Source organism: Orussus abietinus, unplaced genomic scaffold (genome assembly GCF_000612105.2).
Source record: "Orussus abietinus isolate OABI.00-Male unplaced genomic scaffold, Oabi_2.0 scaffold47, whole genome shotgun sequence".
Classification (NCBI taxonomy): domain Eukaryota; kingdom Metazoa; phylum Arthropoda; class Insecta; order Hymenoptera; family Orussidae; genus Orussus; species Orussus abietinus.
In genome coordinates this window covers 727,467-754,018 of record NW_019396019.1, presented here as the reverse complement: position 1 = coordinate 754,018, position 26,552 = coordinate 727,467, and the positions used below count along the sequence as shown (strand labels likewise).

At 36.1% G+C, this 26,552-nt stretch overlaps 6 protein-coding genes across 14 annotated transcripts; 3 read left to right on the top strand and 3 right to left on the bottom strand.

The window, feature by feature from the left end:
• Nucleotides 1-60: 60 nt before the first annotated feature.
• Nucleotides 61-4,935, bottom strand: LOC105695310 (mitochondrial glutamate carrier 1). Of its 2 annotated transcripts, none has more exons than XM_012416772.2 (8): nucleotides 4,810-4,935; nucleotides 3,880-3,948; nucleotides 3,616-3,750; nucleotides 3,383-3,532; nucleotides 3,060-3,196; nucleotides 2,679-2,864; nucleotides 2,454-2,604; nucleotides 61-2,136 (listed from the first exon to the last, which is right to left on the bottom strand). In XM_012416772.2, the coding sequence occupies exons 2-8, from the start codon at nucleotides 3,921-3,923 to the stop codon at nucleotides 1,998-2,000; spliced, it is 942 nt and encodes a 313-aa protein (XP_012272195.1). In that variant the 5' UTR covers nucleotides 3,924-3,948; nucleotides 4,810-4,935; the 3' UTR covers nucleotides 61-1,997. The 2 variants fall into 2 exon arrangements, with proteins under 2 accessions (XP_012272195.1, XP_012272197.1); XM_012416774.2 differs by lacking the exon at nucleotides 4,810-4,935 and adding an exon at nucleotides 4,548-4,780 and having other exon boundaries at nucleotides 1,998-2,136.
• Nucleotides 4,936-5,278: 343 nt separating this feature from the next.
• On the top strand, nucleotides 5,279-9,279 carry LOC105695289 (protein transport protein Sec23A). Of its 3 annotated transcripts, none has more exons than XM_012416730.2 (12): nucleotides 5,279-5,465; nucleotides 5,572-5,854; nucleotides 5,932-6,018; nucleotides 6,100-6,346; nucleotides 6,434-6,683; nucleotides 6,754-7,404; nucleotides 7,479-7,632; nucleotides 7,704-7,855; nucleotides 7,924-8,098; nucleotides 8,168-8,389; nucleotides 8,528-8,548; nucleotides 8,966-9,279. In XM_012416730.2, exons 2-12 carry the CDS (start codon nucleotides 5,576-5,578, stop codon nucleotides 9,053-9,055), a joined length of 2,328 nt encoding a protein of 775 aa, XP_012272153.1. In that variant the 5' UTR covers nucleotides 5,279-5,465; nucleotides 5,572-5,575; the 3' UTR covers nucleotides 9,056-9,279. The 3 variants fall into 3 exon arrangements, with proteins under 3 accessions (XP_012272153.1, XP_012272152.1, XP_023290556.1); XM_012416729.2 differs by having other exon boundaries at nucleotides 5,569-5,854; XM_023434788.1 differs by lacking the exon at nucleotides 8,528-8,548 and having other exon boundaries at nucleotides 5,569-5,854.
• Nucleotides 9,146-10,812, bottom strand: LOC105695293 (calcineurin B homologous protein 1). 2 transcript variants are annotated; one of them, XM_012416737.2, is made up of 4 exons: nucleotides 10,675-10,812; nucleotides 10,295-10,558; nucleotides 10,130-10,223; nucleotides 9,146-10,041 (listed from the first exon to the last, which is right to left on the bottom strand). In XM_012416737.2, the coding sequence occupies exons 1-4, from the start codon at nucleotides 10,739-10,741 to the stop codon at nucleotides 9,897-9,899; spliced, it is 570 nt and encodes a 189-aa protein (XP_012272160.1). In that variant the 5' UTR covers nucleotides 10,742-10,812; the 3' UTR covers nucleotides 9,146-9,896. The 2 variants fall into 2 exon arrangements, with proteins under 2 accessions (XP_012272160.1, XP_023290557.1); XM_023434789.1 differs by having other exon boundaries at nucleotides 10,663-10,775.
• Nucleotides 10,813-11,052: 240 nt separating this feature from the next.
• On the bottom strand, nucleotides 11,053-22,528 carry LOC105695290 (digestive organ expansion factor homolog). Of its 3 annotated transcripts, XM_012416733.1 has the most exons (3): nucleotides 22,099-22,272; nucleotides 21,453-21,991; nucleotides 11,053-11,181 (listed from the first exon to the last, which is right to left on the bottom strand). In XM_012416733.1, exons 2-3 carry the CDS (start codon nucleotides 21,918-21,920, stop codon nucleotides 11,176-11,178), a joined length of 474 nt encoding a protein of 157 aa, XP_012272156.1. In that variant the 5' UTR covers nucleotides 21,921-21,991; nucleotides 22,099-22,272; the 3' UTR covers nucleotides 11,053-11,175. The 3 variants fall into 3 exon arrangements, with proteins under 3 accessions (XP_012272156.1, XP_012272155.1, XP_012272154.1); XM_012416732.2 differs by lacking the exons at nucleotides 11,053-11,181; nucleotides 22,099-22,272 and adding an exon at nucleotides 22,426-22,528 and having other exon boundaries at nucleotides 19,628-21,991; XM_012416731.2 differs by lacking the exon at nucleotides 11,053-11,181 and having other exon boundaries at nucleotides 19,628-21,991; nucleotides 22,099-22,270.
• LOC105695292 lies at nucleotides 11,185-19,626 on the top strand. 3 transcript variants are annotated; one of them, XM_012416735.2, is made up of 3 exons: nucleotides 11,185-11,313; nucleotides 11,678-13,477; nucleotides 18,881-19,626. In XM_012416735.2, exons 2-3 carry the CDS (start codon nucleotides 12,238-12,240, stop codon nucleotides 19,162-19,164), a joined length of 1,524 nt encoding a protein of 507 aa, XP_012272158.1. In that variant the 5' UTR covers nucleotides 11,185-11,313; nucleotides 11,678-12,237; the 3' UTR covers nucleotides 19,165-19,626. The 3 variants fall into 3 exon arrangements, with proteins under 3 accessions (XP_012272158.1, XP_012272159.1, XP_012272157.1); XM_012416736.2 differs by having other exon boundaries at nucleotides 11,195-11,947; nucleotides 12,041-13,477; XM_012416734.2 differs by having other exon boundaries at nucleotides 11,195-13,477.
• A 307-nt stretch (nucleotides 22,529-22,835) lies between the features above and the next one.
• Nucleotides 22,836-26,550, top strand: LOC105695326 (protein MEMO1). Its single transcript, XM_012416808.1, has 8 exons — nucleotides 22,836-23,041; nucleotides 23,284-23,365; nucleotides 23,439-23,507; nucleotides 23,791-23,903; nucleotides 24,011-24,122; nucleotides 24,323-24,542; nucleotides 24,630-24,734; nucleotides 24,807-26,550. The coding sequence occupies exons 1-8, from the start codon at nucleotides 22,990-22,992 to the stop codon at nucleotides 24,942-24,944; spliced, it is 891 nt and encodes a 296-aa protein (XP_012272231.1). The 5' UTR covers nucleotides 22,836-22,989; the 3' UTR covers nucleotides 24,945-26,550.
• The last annotated feature ends 2 nt before the right edge of the window (nucleotides 26,551-26,552 follow it).

Genomic DNA, 26,552 nt, shown 5'->3' with positions numbered 1-26,552 from the left:
TTTTTTTTTATACTCTGATATTTAATTACTAGCAAATATTCTTTATACAGGGATGCACACTTTAAATTATTGACCATCTATAGATTTTATTTAACGTGTGTACAATTTGTTTTAGATATGAGAAACTCATTTCATATCGGTGAACTTTTACACATACTTCTGTGTCATTTTTTTCCATGACATCAATGCAATAACGCGTATATATTTACATACATACACCTACTTACACTTTATGCGAAAATATAATTTGTTCGTCAATAATTTCACTTTAACCATCTACCACGGATAAAGTTAATAATGAATGCGTAATAATATTTGTTAACACTTAAAAGACTACAACTTTTCGCATTATTGCTCAAGAACAAAATATCTCTGAAGCTATCTCTAAGTGTTTCTGATTACAAGATGCTTTTACAATTCATTTATATGAAAACGACGCCATACATTCAGCATTCGATTAATTTTTCCTCGATACTCGCCGAATGTGTAACGCCGCCTTTAGACTATATAGATCATCTTAAAAAAAATGACGCATCAATTCCACGTGTAGTAAAAAAAGTGGAAGGACACGTAGAATGAAATTGACTATGAACATTTTAAAAATATATTATGTATATTGTACACAGCACTGCGTACTAAAAATATATCTAAATAACGAACAAGTGAAACAATGAATATAAAGGTTCACTACTGTTTACTCGCTACATATAAGAAAAGTTTTAGGCAGTATAAGTGATATTTCATCCAAGGTTGCAATTCTCTGAAACGCAAGTGTTATGATAATTTACATAATTACACGTATGTACATACCAACTAAAATAAACCAAGAATTGCACAACATATTGCCAGACAAGAAATATATAATACAGACAAATGAGTTATATCTTAAACTGAAGAGGTAAGCATATGAATATTTATCTAAAATCGCAGTTTCAGCTCAAAAAAGCTCTACTACTAAGGCTCTGTTCCTTACTCCAAATTCGGAGTTACAAATCCATTTTCGACCTTAAACCGCCTATTTTATACGCGGTAGATTATTTGATTTATAGAACACATTAGAATATAAACTTGAGACGTATCTCTCATCTGCGGCAGGGTAAATATATAGCTTTGTTTTATGTTGGATGGACATTTACATAATCTATGAATAATCGCAGCATTTAACTACGTGACATTCACATCAGCGAAGCATTGTTATTTTTTTTTGTATTGTAATACGAAATAGGTCTGCTTCACTGAGAAATAATTATACTGGTCAAAATGTCCAATACCAGTGGTCGGAAGTTTTCTTCTAAGTATTTTATACTTAAGAAGCATTGTTAAAACAAAATGATCATTAGCAAAATAAAATAATGATAAGGTACTTATCCAATAAAGGTAAATATTTCTTTAAATCCATTTAAGACTACTCTCCGTAACAGCAAAAAATTGCAATGTAAATGCTCTTACTAATACAATAGAGAAATAATATTTAAAATACAATTGGAACACAAAAGAAAATGCAACTATTTCAATTCTGTGACGATCGTATTTTCTAGTCCTTATACATCTTGCCTTCTGACTTAAATAAGGCCAGTTTTCTAGCTAGGTAAATTTCCTAAAGATACAATAATTGACCATGCGTATTTACTGTAAAATAACACTATGGTATGTTATAAGATACTTCATTTGGTTCAACCAGTAATTGATGATTTTGATGGCATTGCCATAGTACGGATATATAGAATTCCACGGCTAAATGAATATTTTGCTAAAAGTAAAATATTATAGTGCGAACTGATTTGGCACACTTAAAAGAAACCGATTCAGCGCAATGATTAAAGAAATAAAATAACTTACAGACAATGCTGCAACGTGGAATTAAATAATTAAACGTAATTTCACGATTATACGGTCCGAGATACTAAGACGTTTGGATGAACCTTTAAAATACTATAGGGAGTTATTGTCAGCTTTCTAATGTAACTGAGTAGGAAGTTCGTTGAGTCAGGACGATTTTACTTAAGTCCTAGTAAGTACTCTGCAACTCCGAGGTAGTAGACCGTTTGGGCAATTCCAAATAATGGAGCTATAACGATCATCCTGCAAGCTCCCCCCTTAAAGAAAGCTGTAGGTCCTTCGTTCTTCAAAGTTTTACTACAATTGGTAAAACAAGAAAGATATAAAATTATATACAGAAACGTGAATCATTTTTAGAGTAATAAAAGTACTCCGCATGCATCCGCTCAATAAGCAACGACTTTGAAATATACTTCTAAAAATAGAACAATTCCGGTATCCTTGATACAATTACAACGGAGAAGGCATCACATGTTGTGGTAGTTTTAGTCTTTAAAAAACCATGAAATGGTTGACTTTTTTAACATGCTCAGTCATTGTCTATTACTATAACCTTCGCAATTTCTGGTATTTTGTAAATGTAAATATATATGTATATATGTAGTATCCATTACCCAATGCAATCTAATACTCCGTTGTACGTTGGCTCACCAGGTGCCTTCTTAATGGCCTGTAGCCTAGTTTTAACTACATCAAACGGATTTACTGACAATGCTGCCGTTGAACCAGCTGCGCAACCAGCGAGGAATGAACACCAAAACACAGCTAAAATATTCATAGTATAAAAAATATAAAGTACATACGTAAATTGTGGTACCTTATTTAATCTTAATACTTACAAGAACCATCTTCTCTCTTTGGTCCCAAATTATTTAATCTAGCAAAAAGGGGGAAATAAATGACAGAGAATGTAACGTCTCTAAGTGCAGTTGCTCCAGTGCCTTGGTAAAGCCCAAAAATTCCTTTCTGCCTAAAGAGTTCTTTCGTTAGTGACCATGCCGATATTTTTGGGATTTCTTGACCAGCTGTAATTTCAAACAGTCAATAACATTTTCAAAAAGTATGAAGTAAAGAAAACCTTGATGGTTAAAAATTAATATTAACAAAGCTTAGTTATTGTGAAATATGACAAATCAATTTACTTTGACCTCAGACTTCCAGGGAATTTTATACCCAGAAAGCAGGTGCTAAATTTATATTAACTTTTATATCAACTATACCAGCTTTAGCTGCTGCGGCTACTCTTCCAGCATCTTGCATCTGAATTTTTAGCAATTCCATTGGTGTTGTTATAACTATCTGACATGCTCCTGCTGATCCTCCCGCGAGCATTTCTCGCCCAAGTGGTAATGGTTGCCTGCATAAATGTTTTATTCATATCGACTAAATAACTAGTTTCTGAAGGGAGTTGAACTTTGCATATTATTGCAACTTTCACACATATTATTGCAAAACATTTGCAAATTTAAAAACTGAGATCATATAAAAAGTATATAAGATATACTTATTGAAGTATTATATAACACGTGATTTATTTTCATACCCTGGACCAGTAGACAGATAGTGACGAAACATATCGTTTGCAGTCAACTTAATCGCTTTCTCTGGTGTAATTAACAAAATGTTTACTCCAGACCCTTTGTACATTCCAAAGTATCCTTCAGCTTTGTATGTCTTTTTAAAACAATCGAACCTAACAATAAATTAATTACTTTTCTTACTAAATATAAGTTATTGTACTATAAAATGGTATAGAGAAATGTTAAATGACTTTACATTGATGAATACATCTTTTCTCCATTTGGTCCGATAACTTGATTTTGCAATCGTGTTTTGACCAAATCCAGTGGAAATACCACAGATACTCCAATAATTCCTGCAATACCTCCATTTATAATTTTTGGTACTAACCTGAAAGAATTTTTGTAGTAGCAGATCATACATATATTATATCACTACTTATGAAGTTTGAATCAAACTCAAAAACAGTGTACAAATATGAAATAAAACAAATATGCATACATCACAAAAAATACTCACTTAAAGGTTTGCGGTGTTTGCACTGGTGACGTATTGTTAGCCATGGAGAAATAATAATTTAATGTAAATCTGTGGATCAGACACAAGAGCTTCATGTACAAACTATTTTAATTTTCAGAAAAATTTTAATATTATCATACATTTCACTTCTCTTATTAATTTATGGATAAACGTCGATAAGAAAAATCTGATACCAAAGGAAGAGGTACATAAATTCATACTCCACATATTTTTTTTACATAAGTACCACGCATATCTTTACATGTATACTATAGATATATCATTCCTTAGACCGTTAGAAATATCAGTTGGATTGACATTAACATCAGGTTATACAATTTTTTATTCAAATTTAAGATAGAACACTATCCCTTTCTCGGTGTCCAATTAATTGTAACTTTTCTAAATTTCAATTATCAAAATTTAATTTATGAATGTAGTCAAATACTTGACATACCTGACAACTAACGGAAAATGATTTATAAACTGAATGAACATTGTTTTAAAAGATCATACAAATATTTAGCATGTTACACCTTACAGCTATCTCCTAAATGCAAGGTGATATAAAAATCAATATTAAGTAACTAATAAGGGACTGAAGGTATATAAATTAATTCTAATGTCATTTCTGCGATATTAATAACGATACAAAATTTCAAACTAACACTTAATTGATATAATATACCCATTTATAGGTTGGTTAATTTTAAATAGCCGAAATTGTCATAAGGTATTAAGATATTTTAACGTAAGCCAGGTATCAATCTGTTATCAAGAGTCTTTACTGAAGCTATTCAGAGTCAAGGACTTGTCTCGTGATAGATAAATGTATTAAGTGAAATATGATACGACAGTTGAGTCGACATTATGAGTAGTTTCAATGATTACAGTTTGACGGATCGGGTAACCTAGAATCATGCCACTCACCGTTTGTCGCAACGTGAACCACCTCAAATCGAAAGATCGATCGGAGCAACTCCAGATGTCTTCAGCTCCTTCACACGACTGAATCAACTAAATCAGGATGGCTTTCAGCTGACTAGTGTTCGTCAAACTACATACTAGTATACGCGATATACTTGCGATAGTAGTTTATGGCCAGTCCACACCGCGGCGGTGTGTAGACCGACCTTAGTTTACATCGTGGCATTGATTGACTTAGTTTACACCGATCACTTGGTACGGGTACTTAATCCCGGTTCCACAACTCAAGTTAACCTGAGTTAACCGGAGCTTAATTGGTTTACGGCAAGTTGAACCCAGACATAAACCAGTTAAACTTCGGTTAACTAGAGGTGTGGAACCGAGCCTTAATGTATTAAATGAAATAAAGCCTTATCGTCAGAATTGCACGTGTGCGATATTTCATCTACTCTTTAGATAGTTTGTGGCAGTCTATGGTTTGGTCTGCTCGTTTCGAGTGACGTGGCTCGAATGACGGCTGCACCTGTTTCATTTAACATGCTAAGTATGATTGCACTTCAAGATCAAACAATGATTTGAAAAAGGTTAAAGAACTGTGGATATTATTTTCCCTTCAGTTAGTAAGGTAGTTCGCTTCGATCGAACGATACAACTTTTCGGTATGTTTGTATTTCTAACCTAAGCAGTACACTGCATACAAGTTAGTAATCATATTAACACAAAGGACATTTCTTCCTTGTAATGTGTATATTTGTCATAAAGTAGCAACATGACGACTTACGAAGAGTTTATCCAACAAAATGAGGACCGCGATGGTGTACGATTTACATGGAACGTTTGGCCCTCGTCACGTGTCGAGGCTACAAGATTGGTCGTACCTTTGGGAACTCTGTATCAGCCCATTAAGGAAAGACTGGATCTTCCACCCATTCAGTATGACCCGGTCCCATGTACAAGATCTACTTGTAGAGCAATATTAAATCCACTTTGCCAAGTAGACTATCGTGCCAAACTGTGGGTCTGTAATTTTTGTTTCCAAAGGAACCCTGTAAGTATATTTATGTATGAAGCATAGCAGATATCAGTGCTTTACTAAATTATCTAATATGTTTTGTAAATTTTCAGTTTCCCCCTCAGTATGCAGCTATTTCAGAGCAGCATCAGCCAGCTGAACTTATTCCTATGTTTTCTACAATTGAATATACTATAACGGTAATCTGCAAGAAATATATTTTGATTAACATAATTTATATCCTATATTTACTTAATTTCTCAATACTATTTTCGTTTTAGAGAGCTCAATGTTTACCACCGATTTTTTTGCTAGTCGTGGATACATGTCTAGATGAAGATGAACTCGGCGCTCTCAAGGACTCTCTTCAAATGTCCTTATCCTTACTTCCACCTAACGCACTTATTGGTCTCATCACTTTTGGGAAGATGGTACAAGTTCATGAATTAGGTTGTGAAGGGTGTAGTAAAAGTTACGTATTTAGAGGCACTAAGGATCTTCAGCCGAAACAAGTACAAGATATGTTAGGTATGCACAATACGGAAGAAGCGTTTGCACAATTTTACTGTACTGCAATAATATTTAGAATTTGTAAATACCATATATTTGTTTTAGGAATTGGAAGACTCATTCCTGGACAAAATCCAAACCAACCGCATGGCCCTGGAGGTCAGCCTCTACCACCAGCTAATCGATTTTTACAGCCCGTGCATAAGTGTGATATGAGTTTAACCGATTTATTGGGAGAACTACAACGTGACCCATGGCCTGTTGGCCCTGGAAAGCGTCCTCTTAGGTCAACGGGTGTTGCTTTGGCAGTTGCTACAGGTTTATTAGAAGCAAGCTATGCCAACACAGGAGCCAGGTAGACGTTAAAATAATTTTTCTTTGTGAAATTGTAAAAATGTGCTAATTTCGTATTCAATCTTATTCAGAGTAATGCTGTTTGTTGGTGGTCCATGTTCTCAAGGCCCTGGTCAGGTTGTTACCGATGAACTCAAACAACCGATTAGGTCGCATCATGACATTCACAAGGATAATGCTAAACATATGAAAAAAGCTATTAAGCACTACGATAGTTTAGCAGCACGAGCTGCTGCTAATGGACATATTATAGATATTTACTCATGTGCTCTAGATCAAACGGGTCTATTAGAAATGCGGCAATGTTGTAATTCTACAGGTGGTCATATGGTTATGGGTGATTCGTTCAATTCATCTCTGTTTAAACAAACTTTCCAACGGGTATTTGCTAAGGATCCAAAAGGCGATTTAAAGATGGCATTTAATGCTACTCTTGAAGTAAAAACGTCAAGAGAAATTAAGGTTTCCGGTGCTATTGGACCATGTGTGTCACTTGGTGTGAAAGGACCCAGTGTCGGAGAGCAAGAAGTTGGTCTTGGGGGAACATCTCAATGGAAATTCTGTGCCTTGATGCCTTCGACCACTACGGCACTGTTCTTCGAAGTTGTGAATCAACATGCGGCGCCTATTCCTCAAGGTGGTAGAGGATGCATTCAATTCATTACACAATATCAACATAGTAGTGGACAAAGGCGAATTAGAGTTACTACCATTGCTAGAAAGTATGTTCATTAATGAAATGTACTTTATCTTTTAAACATCGATGGTAAATCATTAATAACATTTTAACTTTTAGTTGGGCTGACGCTTCAACCTCTTTGCATCATATTAATGCTGGATTTGATCAAGAGGCGGCAGCAGTGCTTATGTCTCGTTTGGCAGTATTTAGAGCCGAGACAGATGATGGCCCAGATATTATCAGATGGGTTGACAGGATGCTTATTAGACTTGTAAGTTATTAATAAATATGATACATTGCCAAAAATTGGTAACATGACATCATAAAAACTTTTATTTGCAGTGTCAAAAGGTTGGCGAATACGGAAAGGACGATCCCAACAGTTTCAGGCTTGCGGAAAACTTTTCCTTGTACCCTCAATTTATGTATCACCTGCGTAGATCACAGTTTCTTCAAGTATTTAATAATTCGCCAGATGAGACCAGTTTCTATAGGTACAGCTTTACTTCTAAACTATTTAAGTAATATTTTCAAATCACACATTTTCATTTTTAATGAACAGGCACATGTTGATGCGGGAAGATTTGACAAATTCCTTAATAATGGTACAGCCGATCCTGTACAGTTATGGGTTTAATGGCCCACCGGAACCTGTTTTATTAGATACATCTTCGATCCAGCCTGACCGAATCTTACTTATGGATACATTTTTCCAAATACTCATATTCCATGGAGAGGTACAGTCACCGCTTAAGTAATTTCGGATCACCATTTGTTGAACATATCGAGTTGCATTTCATTTTCAGACTATAGCACAATGGCGTCAGTTAAAATATCAGGATCTTCCTGAATATGAAAACTTCCGACAACTATTGGCAGCACCAGTTGACGATGCTGCTGAAATATTAACTGGCAGGTTTCCAGCACCTAGATATATCGATACGGAACAGGGTGGTTCGCAAGCTAGGTTCTTGTTAAGCAAGGTCAATCCTAGTCAGACCCATAACAATATGTATGCCTATGGAGCGGTAAGTGAAATATTCCTTTTTCTTATTTCCTAACATCTTGTATTAAATTACTTTACCAATACATCCGAGACAGTGATGTACATTCTGGAAAAGAATGTTACTAATAATTTTTTATGTCACCACGATCCTGTGAACCAGGGGATGCAGTTATTCAATGGGGTGTGTTTTTTTATTTTTTGTTCTACAAACTCCTTAGACAAGTTTGCTTCATCTGCTTTGGTGTTGGAAATACGGTCCTGAAGATGTACTGTTCAACTCACATAAACAACTTATTTATATTTTTCATAAAAAAAGAACACTTGACGTTAATATTTGTTGATCGTTGATATGACAACAGATTAACAATTTCATCAAATAGGCTAATACAATAATTAGCACACAATGTGTTGTGAATATGTTTATTAACACTTGCTTTGGACCTACTGCTTTTGTCTTATCTATGTAATGTATTGAAATACTAGAGTAGCTTATACATATTATGGGATATCTTTTTATCTTGGAATGGGAGGATTCATTTTATTTGAACATTTTTTTTCAAATAGATATATATTATCATTATTTTATATTATGATTTAGGAAAGTGGAGCACCTGTCTTAACCGATGATGTCAGTCTACAAGTATTCATGGAGCATCTGAAGAAACTTGCTGTATCGTCAACAGCTTAGGTCATAAGCAATAATTATACATATAATGTTAATTGACTTTTATATATTATACAAACTGTAATTTATAAACAAAAAAGATAGTGGCATATATAAAGGAAAAGAAAAGTATATTTAAAATGCAGTAAGATATCATGCAATTGCGACGTACCACAGTGCATTTTTTTCGTTATTGTAAGTACACTCCTAATGCTTATTGTAACGAAAATATAACTACATGTCAACCATAAAGTAACTTTCATTATTATAATTTGAAAGCGTACTTTGTTAAACTATGAATACACAATTTTAGGTCAATGTAAAACAGACAAAATCCTCCAGAGTTATAAAAATGATCCGTTTCCTTTTCTATCAAATCTTGATGGATTCACAAAATTAGTTATCTCTATTTGTATATACATATATAATTACATACTCAAAAAAAAATATATATTAAATAAATGATGCATCTTGAGGTATGAACGGAATCGATAAAAATGAGAAGTGTGTGCAAAGTAAAATCTTAGTACCTTAGCAACTTCTTAGGTATAATATGACTATAATAGTATTCCATCACTTTTGGTAACAATTGTTTTTACATTTAAAGTGTAATTTAAGTATTTCCATTGTCGAACTAGTGCAGCAGCACTCTTCCTACTGATTACACTCTACAAATGTACCAAACACTTAAACTACCCCCATTGTCTTCTTATTGATGGAATAAAATGTAGTACACTTTAATGTTTTACAGTTTACCTCGATAACCTGCTGTACAAGTAGCAACATGCTTTGTTGATAGGATGTTTTATCAACTTTCTTTAGATAATAGTGCAATTTTGTACTTCTTATCCTAATAACAATAGTTTTAACTAAGAAATCTTATTGACATTTTCTGCTCCACATCTGTGCGTTCTAAAGCCTTACAAAATTCTTCAAATGATATCATTCCATCGCCATTTTCATCAGCCTCCATGATTGTCCTTTCAACAATGCTGATGAGTTGCTCTTCACTGAAGTATTAAAACATTTCAGTCAATAGTAATTTAGAAAATATTAATGCCAGTCCTTTTTAAATAAACTTAATAAACAAACACATACCTGATGTTAGCTCCAACCATCATATGTAAAATAGCCAACAGCTCATCTTTTGATATTAAGTCGTCCTTATCCAAATCGTACATTTTAAAAGCAACTACAAAATGGTATATTTCTTTAGATGACTATTATTGATTAATTTTGCACTGATAAGACATTGTGACTTACATTTCAATTTTTCTTGTCTAGAATTCAATCGATTAAGACTGTTCTTCTTAATTGGCCTAAATAATGCAAGAACCTGCATAAACTGCAAAAAATTCACTCGATCGTTCCCACTCTCGTCAAAGAAAGCATTTACTATGCGGTCGCCAAGTGGATTAATTGCTAGTTCTGGAATTCTAAGGAAATCTTCTCTGCTCAGCGTTCCACAGTCACCCCGGTCGAGACTAGTAAATCGACTATAAAGTCGCTCTATTTGATTAGGGGTAACTGAAAATTACAAAGTGCTCATCGTTACTAAACTACTGTAATCAGTTTTAGACCAGGAATAATTTGAATAATATTTCCACTTCGTGGAATACATTAAACTAAACTCAAATACATACACCCAGTTGCCTCTTGAATTTGAGCAATCTCTTCCTCACGCAGAAGTAAACTCGATCTATTGCCCATTATTATTCCGTTAAATTATTTTACGAAGAAATCGGTTACACAATTTTACTATAGAATGGAAAATCCCGATTATTCACCAGTCAGCACATCAGCCACCCTGATCAGACCAAAGTTCAATCAACTTTTGACAATTTACAGGTTAGGAAAACTGCACGACAAGACAGCTGATCTAGAAGTCATCCCCACTGTATATACACCAGAGATGAGTTGGGAAATTCCTCACGGGCAGAGTCGCGCGATCGCGTCCTGTGCTGCCCCCTGGCGGAGGATGTGGACAGGTAACGCACTTGCCACCTGATACCCCCCAATGGCGGCCCAATTCAGAGATCCTCATCTCTGCTCCCAACTCATCTCGACGACGCCTACGATCCGAGGATGCGCAGTCCGGGCGTATTGCACATTTAACCGGATTCCCAAGCGCGGTCTAATTAAGTTCATTCCTGAAAGAAAATTGTCACAATCACAGTGAATTTTTTTTTCCCACACGCAATCACTGCAGCTCGATAGGGAAGGTTCGTCCTTTCAAATTGTTCTATGGAACGAACCCGTACCCGCTCGTATTAGTTTGCGGAGTAAGTTCTTATTAAGTACTTATTAACGATAAATTTCTACCAAAAGGTGATACCAATTTTTTAGTACCAGCATTAGTATTCATCATAACAGAATTGAATTCTCCTTCGCAAAAAATGAGCCATGGCATTGAGGTAAAATTACGTTATCACTAATTGAATTACATGTTAATTAAATTTGTTTGGCTCTAATCTTTACAGATACTGTTGGGTACCGAAATAAAATAAAAATTCCTATGTAACGATTGTTATTATAATTTATAGGAAACGTTTTCTAGATTTCTCAGGATTACATTAAATAGAAACGTTATGTAATTCAGTGCTCATGAACAAGCGCTACTTTTTAACTGAATTTTATTTCCGATAGCGTTCTCTCAAGAACTCGGAACCAGAGCGACATAAGGTGTTTAAAGAGCTTTCAGAGAACGCGTGCGCATCAAGTCGAACACGTGGTTAAGGAAGCTTTTCCGTGGTCAGAGCTTGCAGTATTCGGCGTGCTTTAGCTGGCCGAACATTTTCATCTTGCCAGACTCAGAAGTTCAAAATTCCGGGGACCATGTAACTTAATTCCACTTTCCGACGTGAACATCGTTTACCACGGAATATTATATAATACATCCAGTGACACGGTTTTATTGTAAGAAAAAAAGTAATATAAATAATCGACGAACGGAGAAGGATTTAAAACAGAACAAAATTAATTGTATTTATTGGAACCGTGCTTTTTAAGGAGATAAAGCCGCGCAGGAGGACAGAGCTTACATATGTTCCTTGAAACCGAAGATGGAGATTGAAGATCACGGGAGAAGAATGGAATATCAAATCGCCACCGAAAACATGGCCGGAAGTTCATCGAGGATGTATCGACGAATTTAAAACTTAGGAGGTCCGAGAATTATTTGGGAGAGTTATTGAAATCGGTAAATCATGTCGAAAAACGAAAGCGGTAATATGGGACCTCAAGATGCCGGGGGAAATCAGAAGAAGGACCCCAATTCGAGTCTTTACGAAGGACGGGGAAATAAAAAGCTCATCCGAGTCGTCACGGTATTGGCGTACATGTTCTCCGTGAGCTTCGTCGCTATTGTTCTCAGTGCTTATTATCTGTTTCTCTGGCAACCCCCGAACCCCAGACTTTTACATGCCCAGCATCTGAAAGATCCCCAGGTGCAGTTCCTGGTGGATCATCCTCCCGTTGTCCTCGGCAACGAGAGAAATGACTTTATAAATCATTCTCAACCGTGGATTAAGGAAATTCCCGCGAATCTAAATTTATCCCAGGATTTGTTGAACGTTAACTCGGTCATTGAAGATTATAGATCGATCGATCCCAATCGTTCAGCCTTACGATCGAAAGAATCGGCCCTGGCTCCTTTAAAAAATAAAATCGAGGAAAACCGCTCGAATCATTTCCCCGAGATACATAATTCTACTGTCAATTTTATTAAGTCTACTCAATTAGACGACGGTAATAAATTAATTCTTCGACACGATGACATATCAACCTCGGCCCAAACAACTGAGACTCCTGCAGTAACAGATCAATTAATTTCAATAAATAATAAAGTTTCATCGATGATTGAAACCGTATCCGAAGATACTCCGTTTCTTGAGAATGTAACGGAAGTAACGAGGGCATTTTTTCCTGAACTTCCACCGGAAGACAAAGATAATGTTACCGAAATAAATTATGCAGATAACGAGATGGATCAAATAAGTTCGGAAGACATGGCGAAATTGGAAGCATCTGTCAGAAATGATTTAAAAACCGATATTAATGGTTCTAAAGCTGAAAGTAATTGGAGTGTCAATGGGAACACGGAAAGCTCCGAATTTCCCCAGGAAATTTCGGAGGATGTAAAGGACGGTATTACTGAAGCAGTCTTTCTCGACGAGGGTTTGTACAGAACAGACTCCGAAATCGAGGGGAAATTTGAGAAGAGTTTTAGCAAGGGTGCCGATATCAACGATACCAGATCGGATGGAAAAAGCTTTCATCGGGGTCCAAAAAATCCCAAATCTCTTCAAGACGTTTTCAATCGATCATCGAATTTTGAGGAAATTGGAATTCAATTGCCAATACCGACTTCCACGAGTCATCCAAAACCCCATCCGAGATCCGGTGATTCATTCCTGAAAAAGCTGAAAGCACTAACGATTTCCGAAGGTGAGAAAAATTCAAAGCATTTATATTTCCGACACGAATATGCGATATTTAAGATTCGTGACTGGGGTCCAATAACAACGAACGTACGTTCGGAATAATAACCGTAATAATTCACCAGAAATGCTGGATTTCCATGAAGTCAATAACGTACAAAAAAACATCACATATCTCGTTCGGACAAAGAACAATTCCCGAAATTTACCATTCCATTTTATCGTCGACTGACAAGTGAAAGCAAAAGCATAAACACATTGACCGAGCCCTTTGTTCGTTAAAATTTTAAATCGCTTTATAAAAATACCAGATTCCCAGATAAAACAAATAACCAAACCCTGTGATCGGATTAACATTAAAGAAATTGATATCAAGTCTGATAATTGGGATAAAATTTCTTAGATGTTCCTTTAAACTTATCTACGGGATTATTATAATTAATATAATTAATTTATTAAAAATAATTTAAAAAAAAATAAAAATAAATAATATATTATAATTAATCATATCGACGGGAAAACAGCTGCTTTGGTCCCCCTGGGGATCATAATTTTCGTTCTATCATATCCAATCAAGTCCTTGGGTCAGAATCTCCATGTCATTGAAAAATTGAAGAGAACGACCGGCGGGATACATCCTCGATAGGATTGTCCTTTGGTCAATAAGAAGAACTAATATGTGCTCGGCAGGGGCAATAGTTAAAGCCTTAGAAATAAGGGAGCAGTTGGATCGGGGGTGGAACGATTATCCGAGTAGCCCACGTAATAAGCGAAGCAGGGTCAAGCCGACCCGGCATGGCTTCTTGCACGCCATGTCGTCCTCCGGTACTTTCACACCCGCTCAATTTCTCGACCCTCGATTAAAAGATAAACCGAGTACGAGTATTTTCGAGTAAATCGCCACAAAACCTCGTATCTCATAATCGGAGGGAAAATAAACGCGCGGAAGGCTCTCGGCATGGCAAATATGTTATGCTCTTCGGTACCTACATAAGGAACCGATCTGTCAACGTTTAATGAGCAAGAAAGCGAATTTCTCCCTGAAAAAAAATACTCCGAGGAAAAGTAAACGTATGGAAGACTCAAGCTAAAGAATAACGTACCTCCAGACGCGGTCAATTTACCGACATTTATACAGGGAAAAAAAAAATCTCAAGAACGTTCTTTTTATCCTCCTGTAGTAGGCTGCACTTTGTGAACGCCATTTTGTAATACTGTATTAAGATACCGAGGGTATCCTGGAATAAGGATCGATAGACGTAATGTTTACAAAGGCGACAGGATCGACGCACGACGTTCTTAAAACAAAGGCGTGCCTTTACATTCTTAGACGCGAAAGGAAACTTAGGATAGTTTAGTCAACCTTGTTAAATTTCATTGTTCTTCCCGTTGAACGAACGTTTTGTACGTCCACGGAAGTTTCCTACTTTCTAAGTTGACAATGGGAAATTTTCTCCATATTCGACCCATTGTTCTCGATTAGCTGTGAAACGCGATATGGCAGATAAGTTAGAAGATATGCCAGCTGTTAAGCAGATGCGTTGAAACATGTATCGATCGAGAGGAAAATTTTGTTTAAAATTTGTCATTAAGCTAAATCTGGGAAAATTCACCTCCGATGAGTATAAGAGGCCCCTTTTCAGAGAATTGTTTCCCTCTTAATCTGCATTGCAGTAAGCGTAGATGTATATACGATTACGACATTTTAAGCCCAGATTGTCGTTTTAGCCTCTGATTAGGACGTGCGGAACGGAGGACCTCACTTTATATACCGAGTGCTTCTAAAATAGGTTACCAAACATTGGGAGCGAGCTGCGGTCACTTTAACACGTTCCCGCCGGCGCCAATTTTCATTTGTTTCCCCCAACGGCGGCACACAAATCTATGTCGCGCTTCATCTGGCGGCGCGCATTTCTCGCGTGTTCAGACTTGCACGCGCTTCTTGTTTCTTCAGTATTACATTGAGCGCTTACTTTGCAAATTATGTGACTCGTGCCGTTTTTTATATCCTAACCACAGATTTCTGTTAGTAAAAATAACTAAAAGGTGGTTAGAATATTTTTTTAAATTTTGCCCTTAAAAATATTTTTTTAATTTTGCCCATAACATGGATATGGAAATAAGTGATTCGTCTCATGAATGTGTAAATAGAGGCAGGAGAAACGCATCAAGATTACGAATACTTTCTTCCTCTTCAGGCGAAGATTTTGTTAACGTAAACAGCAACGTTATGAAATGTTCCTCGGGGGAAGATTTGAGTGTTGAAGTTACATTCATAATACTGAATTTTTATGTGTGTGTTATTAAGCAAAATTTATGTTCATAATACGTTATTAATTATAATTTTTATTCAAAATACACGTTTTTATGTATGTACGTTAAATTATCAGTGTCTAATAGCACAATCGAATGCGAAACACAGGTAGTACACGCCGCCCGATGATGCGTCTAGCTCGAGCCACCGGTGGTACACGCCGCCTGATGGCACAATCAAGCGCGAGCCACCGGTGGTACGCGCCGCCCGATGGCGCAATCAAGCGCGAGCCACCGGTGGTACGCGCCGGCGTGAACGTGTTAAAAATGAAATATACCTTCATCGCCCCTTTTCAAGTTATAAACATTCTCATTCGTGACAATTCCGTTAAGTTTTCTAATCGTGGATCGAGTTTCTTATCGCCTGTACTTTCCTAAAAATTTTCACATTTAGACATACATATAAAACATCAAAATAATGTATAAAACTGTTCTCCAAACTGAGTCCACCAAATAATTTGAACCTTTAGCCCGCAATTATAGAGGCCCTGAAGAATAACGCGACGCTCGTGAAATTTCATTTTTCACTAAAAAATGTGATCTTGGTCCTAGTCTAGGGTAAAGAAAAAATGTCTCATCAAAAATGAAATTTCACTCGCATCGCGTTATTCCTCGGGGCCTCCATAATCACGTGCTGAAGTTTCCATCGATTCGGTGCATCCAGTTTGGAGAAGAGTTTTATAAATATTTGACGTTTTATGTATATATAATTACTCTTTAATCCACCTTAAACTATGCAGCCAGGAGCTTGCGAGTACGCGAGTACCGAGAGCGAGCGCATCACCCGGCAACGATAAACAACTGTAATACTCAATATAAATAGTAGTCCCCGAGGCATCCTACTCGAGATTCCGGTGGCCTTGGCGAACTTCCGGTAAGGGTATGTAAGCACGCCGCCGCGCTCTGAATCGAGATGTAAACCATTCGTAAAGCCGGAGTGTCAAGGTCTGGTCGGTGGAGGTTCGGCAGGGCGCATGCGCCCCGCGGAAGCTCGCGCCGTCCAGCCGAGCGCGGAGGGTGCACCGCGCGTCTAGGAATAGAACGGCCGAAGGATTACGCGGCGGCCATGATGGATCGCTCGGGCTGAAGGTTTGATCGCAACCTCGATGGAGTGCAGCCCGATATTTGTTTGAAGAGACCGTCTCCTCCTCGCCGCGGTCAATTCCCTCTATCCGGCGAGCTCGAGTGACCCTAAGGAAAACGAGTAACGTCGATATATTCGCCGTTGAGATTCGCAGGTACGACGGCAACCGATTAGGACCTCTTGCGAAAAGTCACGTGACGGAGGTAGACGTCGGGCCCAGGATTGCGGTAATTCGCGGGAAATCCGATGAGGTAGGGTGCCCGATTCGTAGAATTTCTTGAGAAAATGGACGATGGTTTAGGTTTTGTCCCGTCACATACGCTGACGGGGTGGGAAAACGTAATTCACCAACCTTATTCGATGAGATTCGCTTATGGGTGAAATCGTGCTTCTTAAGGGAAACTCCAGATGGCGTGGCAGTCGTTTAAATTCCCACGTATGAAAAAAGCTCCTTCCGGAAAGTGAAACGTTTTTTCTTTTTTTTTTTCAGAGTCTATGTATATTCATATTTGTGTCTTAATATCGCCGTTCGCGCATGCTTTTTTATCTACCCTAGTAGCACAAAATGACATCTTAAAAAAATGTGTCGCTTGAGATATTGATTATATAAAAAAAAAAAAAAAAGAACATTTAGAAATTATTCTGCGCTACTAGGGAGACTGTTAGACACGAAGGAACATCTGGAAAATTCAGGTCTGCAGAAGCTGAGTAATCCCAGAAATACAAAGGAAGCGCCGATAGATATAAACACGGCCGAGAACTTGCAAGAAACCTAGCTTCCTAATGCACGTTTAAACACATATCTCCCAATTTACGATCGGTACTGACATTTACGAACCGGGTGCATTTACGAGAGAAACGTTTTAGCTCTAACTTGGCGCTTTATTGTGTTATTAAAGGAAAGATAGACCTTGTAGAATATTTGAGGTGATCTTATATTTTTTTTAGAAATATTAAAATGCGGTTCTCCAAACTGTGTCCTGTTCTCATTCAATGATTAAATGAAGAAATACACAAAAACACCGTCTAGGTATATACGAAAAGGAAAGTTGTACCAGGAATTGATTGCAAAGAATTCTTTTCTATTGTTTGCATTTCCTTTCAAAAGATACGATTAAAAGATAAGGCCTGTAAGAATTTTATAGGAAGGATATCATTTTCAAAGATCGTTGTAATTGTCGGTAGGGTAAACCGTTTGCGATAGAATATGAAGATCCATGAAGACGATTTACGCAACGTTGCAGAGATTTATATGAGAATGTTTAAAGAGAGCTTCGTCTTACTTGAAGTATGAGTTGTAAGCTCTTAAGGAAGGAAACCGAAGATGCAGTTGCCACGCAAGATGAGTGCTCAAAACGTGATGACCAGTATCAGTCGGACCCTGGGAAATCGGCATGAGAACAAAGCTGCGCCCTCAAACGAGGTGAAATTTGCTGGAGAAGAGAGCAAGGATAAGCTTTACGAGCCGAAGCACAAGCAAAAGGTCGTCAGAGTACTGACGGTGGTTGCTTACGTTATTTCCGTCAGTCTGGCTGCGATTATCCTCTCCCTGTACTACACTTTCATATGGGACCCCAAGGATCACCCACAGTATACGATAAGGCAGACTAAATTAAATGCAAGTGCTAAGGCACTGTGCATTAATTTAACAATACCAACATCTCTTGTTGAACCACCCCTATGGAATGGTAAAATACTAATTTACTACAGTATTATAAATAAATATTGTTTTTCCCGAATTAAATTGTTACCACCGGATAAAGGGTCGAGCAGGCTATAAAATTATCCTCTGATCCTTATTAAAAAAAAAAAAAAAAAAACGCGTCATTGAATTCTTTAACAAGATCATGTGATTATATTAAATGACATTTGGTCTGATGGAAATAAAAATAAAAATCACCCGATAATATTCTGTTAACGTACTGGTAGATCTCATAAATGAATTTAGGTTTCATAATTATGTAGACTCGTCAGAGTACTCTATTAAGTAAATTCTGTCATTTTTAATTGCAGATTCAAATGCCGTCAACATCAGTTCGATAATGTCGAATGTAGAAGCTGAAGGATCACAATTATTAGAAGATAAGTTGGAGAGTCAGAAACGTCAAAAGTCAAATCTTTTGAAAATTCTGACGGAGCCAACAAAACTGCAAGAAACTTCAATTTCTTCCTCGACGATGACGTTGACGTCAACGTCTTCCACTACACCTGTGAGTGGCAGTCCGCAGACAGGAGTGGAAGCCAGTACCGATGCAAGTGAAGAAGAAAAATATTCGGATGACTCGATAATAATATAATATCGGTTTTTCACATTACCTTGGTAAACAAAGATTAATAAATAATACGAGAAAGTAAATTTACATAAAATAAAAAAATAGTAAAACGTAAAGACACTATTTGCCTTTTCGTTTAGAATGCATGCGTTCGTATTCCTTTCATCTTTCTACGTGAACAACGTAGGATTTAAATAAGGAAATCACTATTACTACGGAGTACTATCGAGTGTAATCAAATATTACAGCGGTTGTTTGGAACTACTTGGATTAACCATTGACCATCATTTGTTAATAATCCTGTATGAAAGTAAAACATATTAATACTACACTATGTGACTTTCCTGAAATTTATTGTACAATAAATTGCATTCTATTATACAAAAATAAAATAAAATAATACAAATATAAATTTACAAAACATTAAGTCAAGATTTTTTTACAGTTTGTTTCATTTACGAATAGAGTACATTTCGATGAACCATATGATGATAGTTGTATATTTATTCCCCCGTCATTAACATATGAACATTTTTATGTGATCCTAATAGTTTCCCAGCCCTCTCAGAATTAACGATAGCTGCAATTTGTAAAGCATCATACTTTGAGTAAAGCACAGTCACTGACATGTTACTTTCAGAACCTGCTCGTGGATTTTGGTTCGCTTCATGCATAAGGTTACACATTTCACTGTAAAAATGAGGAAACACTGGTGGCGCAAAGAAGATAAGATGCCTTATACCTTTCATACGTATTCTGCGGAAAAAGTGAAAGCGCTCGGAATATAAGAGAAAATGAGCATCGCTATGGAAAAACATGTCTCTAGCTCTAGCTATTTTAGCATCTTTTGAATATTCACAAATTTGAACAAAACTCAATTCCTCCTTCTTAAAATAATTTCTTAGCTTCACAAAGTCGAAATATGATGGGATGAAAATTAACGTATGATTCATAATGCTGTCTTTGTATTGTGGCAAGATCTTTGTTATGAAAAAGTCCATTCTAGCTTCAATAGCTTGAGTATAACTTGTTGCTTCAAATCTGTGAAAGACTTGAGGTACTTGCACTACAACTTGACAAACGGATCCAGAAAAAATTGGATTAGCCACTTTCACTTTACCCGCGTAATTGAAACACTTTTTGTTAAAAAGTGCATGTATTTCTGGAATCTGTATACTGGAAAACATTAAAGTCTGCCGATAGTATTTTGACCACCCGTTAACACACCAACTTCGAACACGAGAAAAATCGGTACCATGGGCATCTTTTGGTTGAAGGTGTAAGTGGTTTAAAATATGAATTAGGTGATCCCAATTTTGCATTAAAAAAAGTTCCATTTGATCCATAATTAATAATTCTATAGAAGCTAAAAAATCATAATCTCTGTCTGCTTCCCCTTCTGCACCAACTATCATTCTCAAACCCAAAACGGAAGAAATTATAATATCCGATGAATAAAATTCAGAATATAATTTCAATGTTTTTTTAGTGATCGCTATACCAATTCTAAAGGTATCATCTATATTTCCCTTAAAAGTTAACTCGTAGTCATCTGGCTTTGGATTTCGTTTTGGTAATTTCAATTCCCGTCCACCAAAGTCTTCCATGAACCTTTTTTTATTTATTACCGAACCTCCCTTATCCTCACCAATTAAAATTGAAATTAATTGTTCAACTATTTTTAAACACGAGTTTCGAAAAGGCACTATTATTAATACCTTTGGCCTAACTAGTCCTTGATCACGGTACTCATCTGGAATTTCTGCTGTATCTTTCGTTTTTGCTAATTTTGCATTGTGATGCAATATTTTGGTTCTAGTTTTTAAAACGTGATTGACAACATGTAAACAATAAACAAACCTAATTTGTTCTTCATTTATAAAATTTCTTTCAGGATAATATAGATCTTGATAATTATTGATTACAGAAAATAACTCCTTCTGGAGAGCTGTCATAGGTGTGGGATCATCGTGTACAGTATCTTTAATATTATTATAATTAGCTCTAGATAAATTGTTTTGGATCTGTGCCTTTATATACAATTTGTTCCAATCAACTTTACTGATCAAATGTGGAATACTACCATGCTTTGCAAATTGTTTGTTTTCTAAGATTGAAATTATTGGTCTTTTCTTTTCAGTTTGATCATTCTTTAATAAAACCTTAGAAATTTGACACGTTATGTTTCCAAGTTTGGGCCAGTTTAATTTATGCAATTCCACAGGTTGTGGATTATTAGAAACAGCTTTATAAAGCTCCTCATCTAAATCATTGCGAAGGTGTAAAGAAAATGGATCTTTTACATGACCTACATCTTCCTTAGCAGTTTCTGGATCTTCCTCGTTATCATCTTTTATTCTCATTTCAATCTCCTCTTCGGTGCTTTCTGTACTATCTTCATTATCTTCTTCTCTTAACAAGTTTTGATTATCGGCTAATTTCACTTCTTCTGTGTGCACATCATCAGATTCTTCCTCACTTTCTGACTCTGATTCAATTGCAGATTTTTTTGCATATGAAGTCCCTAATGTAGCTAGCAATACTTTGGTAAAATCCTCTTGCTCTTCTTCCGAGCTTTCAGATTCTAGTCTTCTTTGTCTAGCCTTTTCTTCTTCTATTCGACGCCTGCGATTTTCAATTTCCTCATTTTTAGCATCCCTCTCTTTGACATAAGAGGCTTCTCTTAAATTAAATTTTCCTTTCTTGATTTTCTGTTTTCGCTCGTCATGTCTATCAAATTTTCGCTTTCCCCCACGAATTGGTCTTTTTCCTCGAGCCATTACTGTATGAAATACTAATATTTAAATGGTTTGATCCTACTTACTTTAACATGATATTGAAAGTAGTTAACCTGTAAAAGAAGCATAGGTTACGTATCTTACCCATTTCGAAAAAAAACTTCCAAAAACATGATTTGGAAATATATATTAATAATTAAGTATCATGATAACAAACTACCTTTTTGTAATTTTGGCCCGGTACTTTGCATTTATTCAAAATTCACGTACATACACGTCGTCCATGCACAAAATTATTTGTCGCTTAAACTGGCTTAAACCATTGACAAAGAGAATTACATAGAGCAAAAGGTTCCATAAGGCCAGCATGACGTATAGAGGCAAGGACTACGTTTCCATCGTACTCGACATTCGGGATTTATCAATGGGTCCAACACAGTAAATCCGAATTTACATGTCGATCGAAACGCTGACGATTGAATTTGTGTATTTATCAATGCGACGGAGATATGAAATTTATTGGATCCAATTAACATCTTTTACATACCAACAGGTTCAGCAAGCTCGGCGGCGATGAACTACCCATGAGCGTGACAATGATGATAATGCGTGATAATGCGTCTGTTGCCGGGCCGGCCCGTTCGAGCCGGCGACCCAACAAAGAACGGCTTTGCCCAATCCGGAAGCCGGGCCGCGCCATAGACAAAGGAGAGGACGTGAGGAACTAAAGGTATCAGGTGACTAATGCACAAACCGCCCGCATTCTCCACCGAGGGCTGCCCAAAAATTCGTGAGTAACCTCCAAACTAATCTCCGGTTTATAACAGCTCGGTAGATCGTAACGACTCTAGTGGTTAAAAGTCATACTAAAATTGCTTACGAAATCGGCTGCTTTAACCACAGAAAATTTAACAGAGTTTCCAGACTTGTATATACAACCGTGACTGGTCCCGACGACGGCCATTTTCGGATTCATGATTCCAGTGGCTTTGTATAACTGTAACAGATTTTCTGTATCGTGGCAACGGTGACAACTGCAAGAATCATACAGAGCGATCGCGATTTATTTTCATTTTGCTTAAGAAAGATAGCTCTTATAAAGAAAGTAAAAATGACGACAGCTAGGAGAGCGACACATGCTGGTAGTTGGTATACAGACTCGGGTGAGTTACAGGTTACGACATGCCACAACCTCCGATCATTCTTATGGTGCTTTGCCAGAGGTCATTAACCCCGTTTAAAATACATAACAATCATCTCCACTTTGTGTTAATTCAACCGTTATTCCTGTTGAAAATATAATATCTGATTAGCAATTTTCATTTTTATTTCGGAAAGACATCAATACAATTAAATACAGTTTTCATACATAAAATAAGATTTAATGGGGTAACTGATATTTTAGGTTCGGAATTGAATAAACAACTGGAGGATTGGTTGGAGGCAGCGGAACTATCACATGGACCGGCTAGAGCAATCATTGCCCCGTTAGTAATTTAAAATATGTGTTCATGATCTCTACCACAAATCTTTCAAAGAAATATTTATAAATCTTTACAGTCATGCAGGATACAGCTATTGCGGAGGATGTGCTGGTTTTGCGTATCGTCAGATTAGCCCTGCTGTTGTGTAAGTTATCGTACCTACATTTTTTATTTTAGATTATTGAGTGAAATTTATTTCAAGAATGATTAAGAAAGTCATTGAAATACTAGTAACTCTGTAAATAATACATATATACGTATAAATGTTTAACTAGGTAAATATTCTCAAATGTAATTGTATCACATCAAATTTAAAGTCATATGTTTAAGTAAAATCATTTTATTTTACATATAATTTTTAATTTTACATTTACTGCATGTTTTATTGTATCAGTAGAATGAAATAAAACAACCCTACTATTACGCAGCCGTAGGATATTCATTTTAGGGCCCTCTCATCATGTGAGGTTAGCACGATGTGCCCTTTCTTCGGCATCCGTTTATCGCACCCCATTGTATGACTTACATATTGATCAAAAAGGTATGACTTCCAAAAATTAAAATATGATAAGTATAATAATTTTTTTTTTTAATATTCGTAATTAAGAATATTTGTTGAATACAGTCTAATATACTTACTCACGGCAGTATGTAGAGATCTTGAAGAAACTGGCCACTTTGAATTGATGGACATGAATACGGATGAAGAAGAGCACAGCATTGAGATGCATTTACCATTCATTGCCAAAGTCATGGAAGAGTACGTTTACAGGTTTTGAAAAAACAACCCCGCGACCCAATGAAAACATCACTCGTCAATGGCGCTGTTTATGCCACATCAGTGCATAGAATAGGGAACCATTTTATAAAGGCAAAAAGAAAGAAATAATCTTTCATTCCCTCTTTTTTAAAACACTTGTGAGAAGTGTACTGTAAATTGTTTTGTTTGGTTTGTTACAGCTTTAAAGATTCCATTACCATAATTCCAATTTTGGTGGGTTCTTTAAGCCCTGAAAAAGAAGCTGGCTATGGAGCTCTGTTGGCACCATATATGGCAGACCCACAAAGTTTATTCATTATTTCGTCGGACTTTTGTCATTGGGGACAAAGATTTCGGTACATATATTATGATCGATCGTGTGGTCCTATTTATAGATCCATTCAAAACTTAGATAAAATGGTAAATATTTTGAATGATCGTGATGACATTAAACATTTTCATTCAGATCGAAATTTGAAAATAAACAATGAAATATATGTATTGTAGGGCATGGACATAATCGAAACATTAAATCCAGCAGCTTTTACGGAATATTTGAAAAAGTATGGCAATACTATATGTGGACGACATCCAATTGGTGTTTTATTACAGGTAACTAAATTACCAATATCAAAAAGGTATTTTTAAAGATTGAATTCAAAATACAATTTTTATTTTGTACAGGCAATTCAAAACTTAAAAGGAAATACAAATGGGCAGCGAATGAATTTGAAATTTCTTAAGTATGCCCAGAGTAGTCAATGTAACAATATGAATGACAGTTCTGTAAGCTATGCCAGTGCTTCCTTGGTGCTAGAATAATGAAGTCCCATAGCTTTAATGTGATTTAACATTCTGCACGAGAAGTGAATTAAAATGAAGAAGAATATATAAGTTAAAGACTGGTAACATTATCATTAAAAAAATGGTAACAAAAGTGCAGCATGATGCTTTTCTAATTTCAATTCACTGTGGAAATGTGTATCAGTGAAGTCTGTTTAAAGTTAGCATTGACTCGATGTCACAGTTAATCGATTGTCAATGAAATTGAGATATTCTGTGACAACTCAGCTTGAGAATTGCACAGTTATGCTTAGTTTTACTAATTACGATAATTAGTACTTCCACAAATGCTGTACATGAAGAAACAGTTTTCTTTTTTTGTTTTAATTAATGTTAATACGTAGGTCGCCATTGTAAAGTCTATTTACGAAAACTGTGGCAAAGGTCGCCTTGCTGGCAAGCAGGTCAAGTATTTCATTTTATTTCACATCTGGATGTAACTTCCGAAATTGTATTCAAATTTTCTGTTCTTCGTATTTATTTAACTTGGAACATTATTTCCACTTGGCCGGGTGGAAAGAAGTATTCTTTATTCTAAAAATACTACGTAAGGATAATCATTGTACAATAATAAGCTTTGTGGGACCACCCTAAGGAACGGCAGAACTACCTCAGATTTCCATGTTTTTATACTAGGCACAGTATCGCTACTGTGAAAAGGCATAAAGCAATCGGTGTCAGAGACTAGAAATGCGCGTGGCGTGTCATTAGAAAGAGGAATCTGTAATTGATCTGTGTTGCAATAACTATGATTACGATATCGGGGCGTATCTTCATAGTTTTTATGGTTTTCCCCAAAATGAGGCAATGAAATGATCTCGCATCCTTCCAATTTCCAATTTGCTGTTTATAAATCGACTACTAAGGCTTCGTCGATTCGACTTTAATTATTTGACAATAGATTTATTGTGATATGCTAAGAGTAAGGTGTAACTAATTGATGCAGAACTGTACGACTAATTTTCACTTAGATACCGATGTCTCAGGATCAATATTGTTTTAAAATTTATGTTTGCATATTAAATCTAAATGTTTTTATATTTATTGAAACTTCATACAATTTTATTTGAAAAGGTTATATTGTTACGTTTAATGATTGTAGAGTTCAGCTTAATTTCTTTACAGGTCACACGATTAAGTGTATATCAATTAAGAATATCGTGCGCGTACAATAAACTGATTTGATGGGTAGGTAGGCTACTTGAATTTTGCAAATTGCAAAAAAGAACTGTTGTGCAAATTGCTTAGGATCTTTATATTTTTATAGTTATGAATAATCACAAATGTTAGCTGTTATTGCAATTATACGAGCGACGAAGTATAGTAGATTACCTGTTACAATGTAGTACTTGTTTCGCGTGATATTGGTGCTTCTAAAAATCATTCTACAACATAGTACTGTACACTTACCCATGCATATAATAATTGGTGGTTCCATGCCAGTAATAGTTACTTATTTCATCACTCATATCCAAAGTTGCGTCATATAAATAACTAAGTGACAAGTGTATCACATATTTTTTTGCTTTGTTTTCTATTTTGTGTATTAAGAGATTAAATTTGATGTATTCAATTTTTACACGAACA

What these genes read in the sequence shown, in the direction of transcription:
- LOC105695310 (XM_012416772.2), bottom strand. Translation starts at nt 3,923, where the DNA reads ATGGCTAACAATACGTCACCAGTGCAAACACCGCAAACCTTTAA. An exon ending in AAAGAGAGAAGATGGTTCTT is followed by an intron (nt 2,605 to 2,678) that starts GTAAGTATTAAG and finishes TGAATATTTTAG; the next exon opens with CTGTGTTTTGGTGTTCATTC. An exon ending in GGAGTATTAGATTGCATTGG is followed by an intron (nt 2,137 to 2,453) that starts GTAATGGATACT and finishes TACCAATTGTAG; the next exon opens with TAAAACTTTGAAGAACGAAG.
- LOC105695289 (XM_012416730.2), top strand. Translation starts at nt 5,576, where the DNA reads ATGACGACTTACGAAGAGTTTATCCAACAAAATGAGGACCGCGATGGT. An exon ending in TATGCCAACACAGGAGCCAG is followed by an intron (nt 6,684 to 6,753) that starts GTAGACGTTAAA and finishes AATCTTATTCAG; the next exon opens with AGTAATGCTGTTTGTTGGTG. An exon ending in GGATGCAGTTATTCAATGGG is followed by an intron (nt 8,549 to 8,965) that starts GTGTGTTTTTTT and finishes ATTATGATTTAG; the next exon opens with GAAAGTGGAGCACCTGTCTT.
- LOC105695293 (XM_023434789.1), bottom strand. Translation starts at nt 10,741, where the DNA reads ATGGGCAATAGATCGAGTTTACTTCTGCGTGAGGAAGAGATTGCTCAA. An exon ending in AACTGGGTGTATGTATTTGA is followed by an intron (nt 10,559 to 10,662) that starts GTTTAGTTTAAT and finishes TGTAATTTTCAG; the next exon opens with TTACCCCTAATCAAATAGAG. An exon ending in TAGACAAGAAAAATTGAAAT is followed by an intron (nt 10,224 to 10,294) that starts GTAAGTCACAAT and finishes ACCATTTTGTAG; the next exon opens with TTGCTTTTAAAATGTACGAT.
- LOC105695292 (XM_012416735.2), top strand. Translation starts at nt 12,238, where the DNA reads ATGTCGAAAAACGAAAGCGGTAATATGGGACCTCAAGATGCCGGGGGA. An exon ending in AGCACTAACGATTTCCGAAG is followed by an intron (nt 13,478 to 18,880) that starts GTGAGAAAAATT and finishes TTTTAATTGCAG; the next exon opens with ATTCAAATGCCGTCAACATC.
- LOC105695290 (XM_012416732.2), bottom strand. Translation starts at nt 21,920, where the DNA reads ATGGCTCGAGGAAAAAGACCAATTCGTGGGGGAAAGCGAAAATTTGAT.
- LOC105695326 (XM_012416808.1), top strand. Translation starts at nt 22,990, where the DNA reads ATGACGACAGCTAGGAGAGCGACACATGCTGGTAGTTGGTATACAGAC. An exon ending in GCTAGAGCAATCATTGCCCC is followed by an intron (nt 23,366 to 23,438) that starts GTTAGTAATTTA and finishes AAATCTTTACAG; the next exon opens with TCATGCAGGATACAGCTATT. An exon ending in CAGATTAGCCCTGCTGTTGT is followed by an intron (nt 23,508 to 23,790) that starts GTAAGTTATCGT and finishes ACTATTACGCAG; the next exon opens with CCGTAGGATATTCATTTTAG.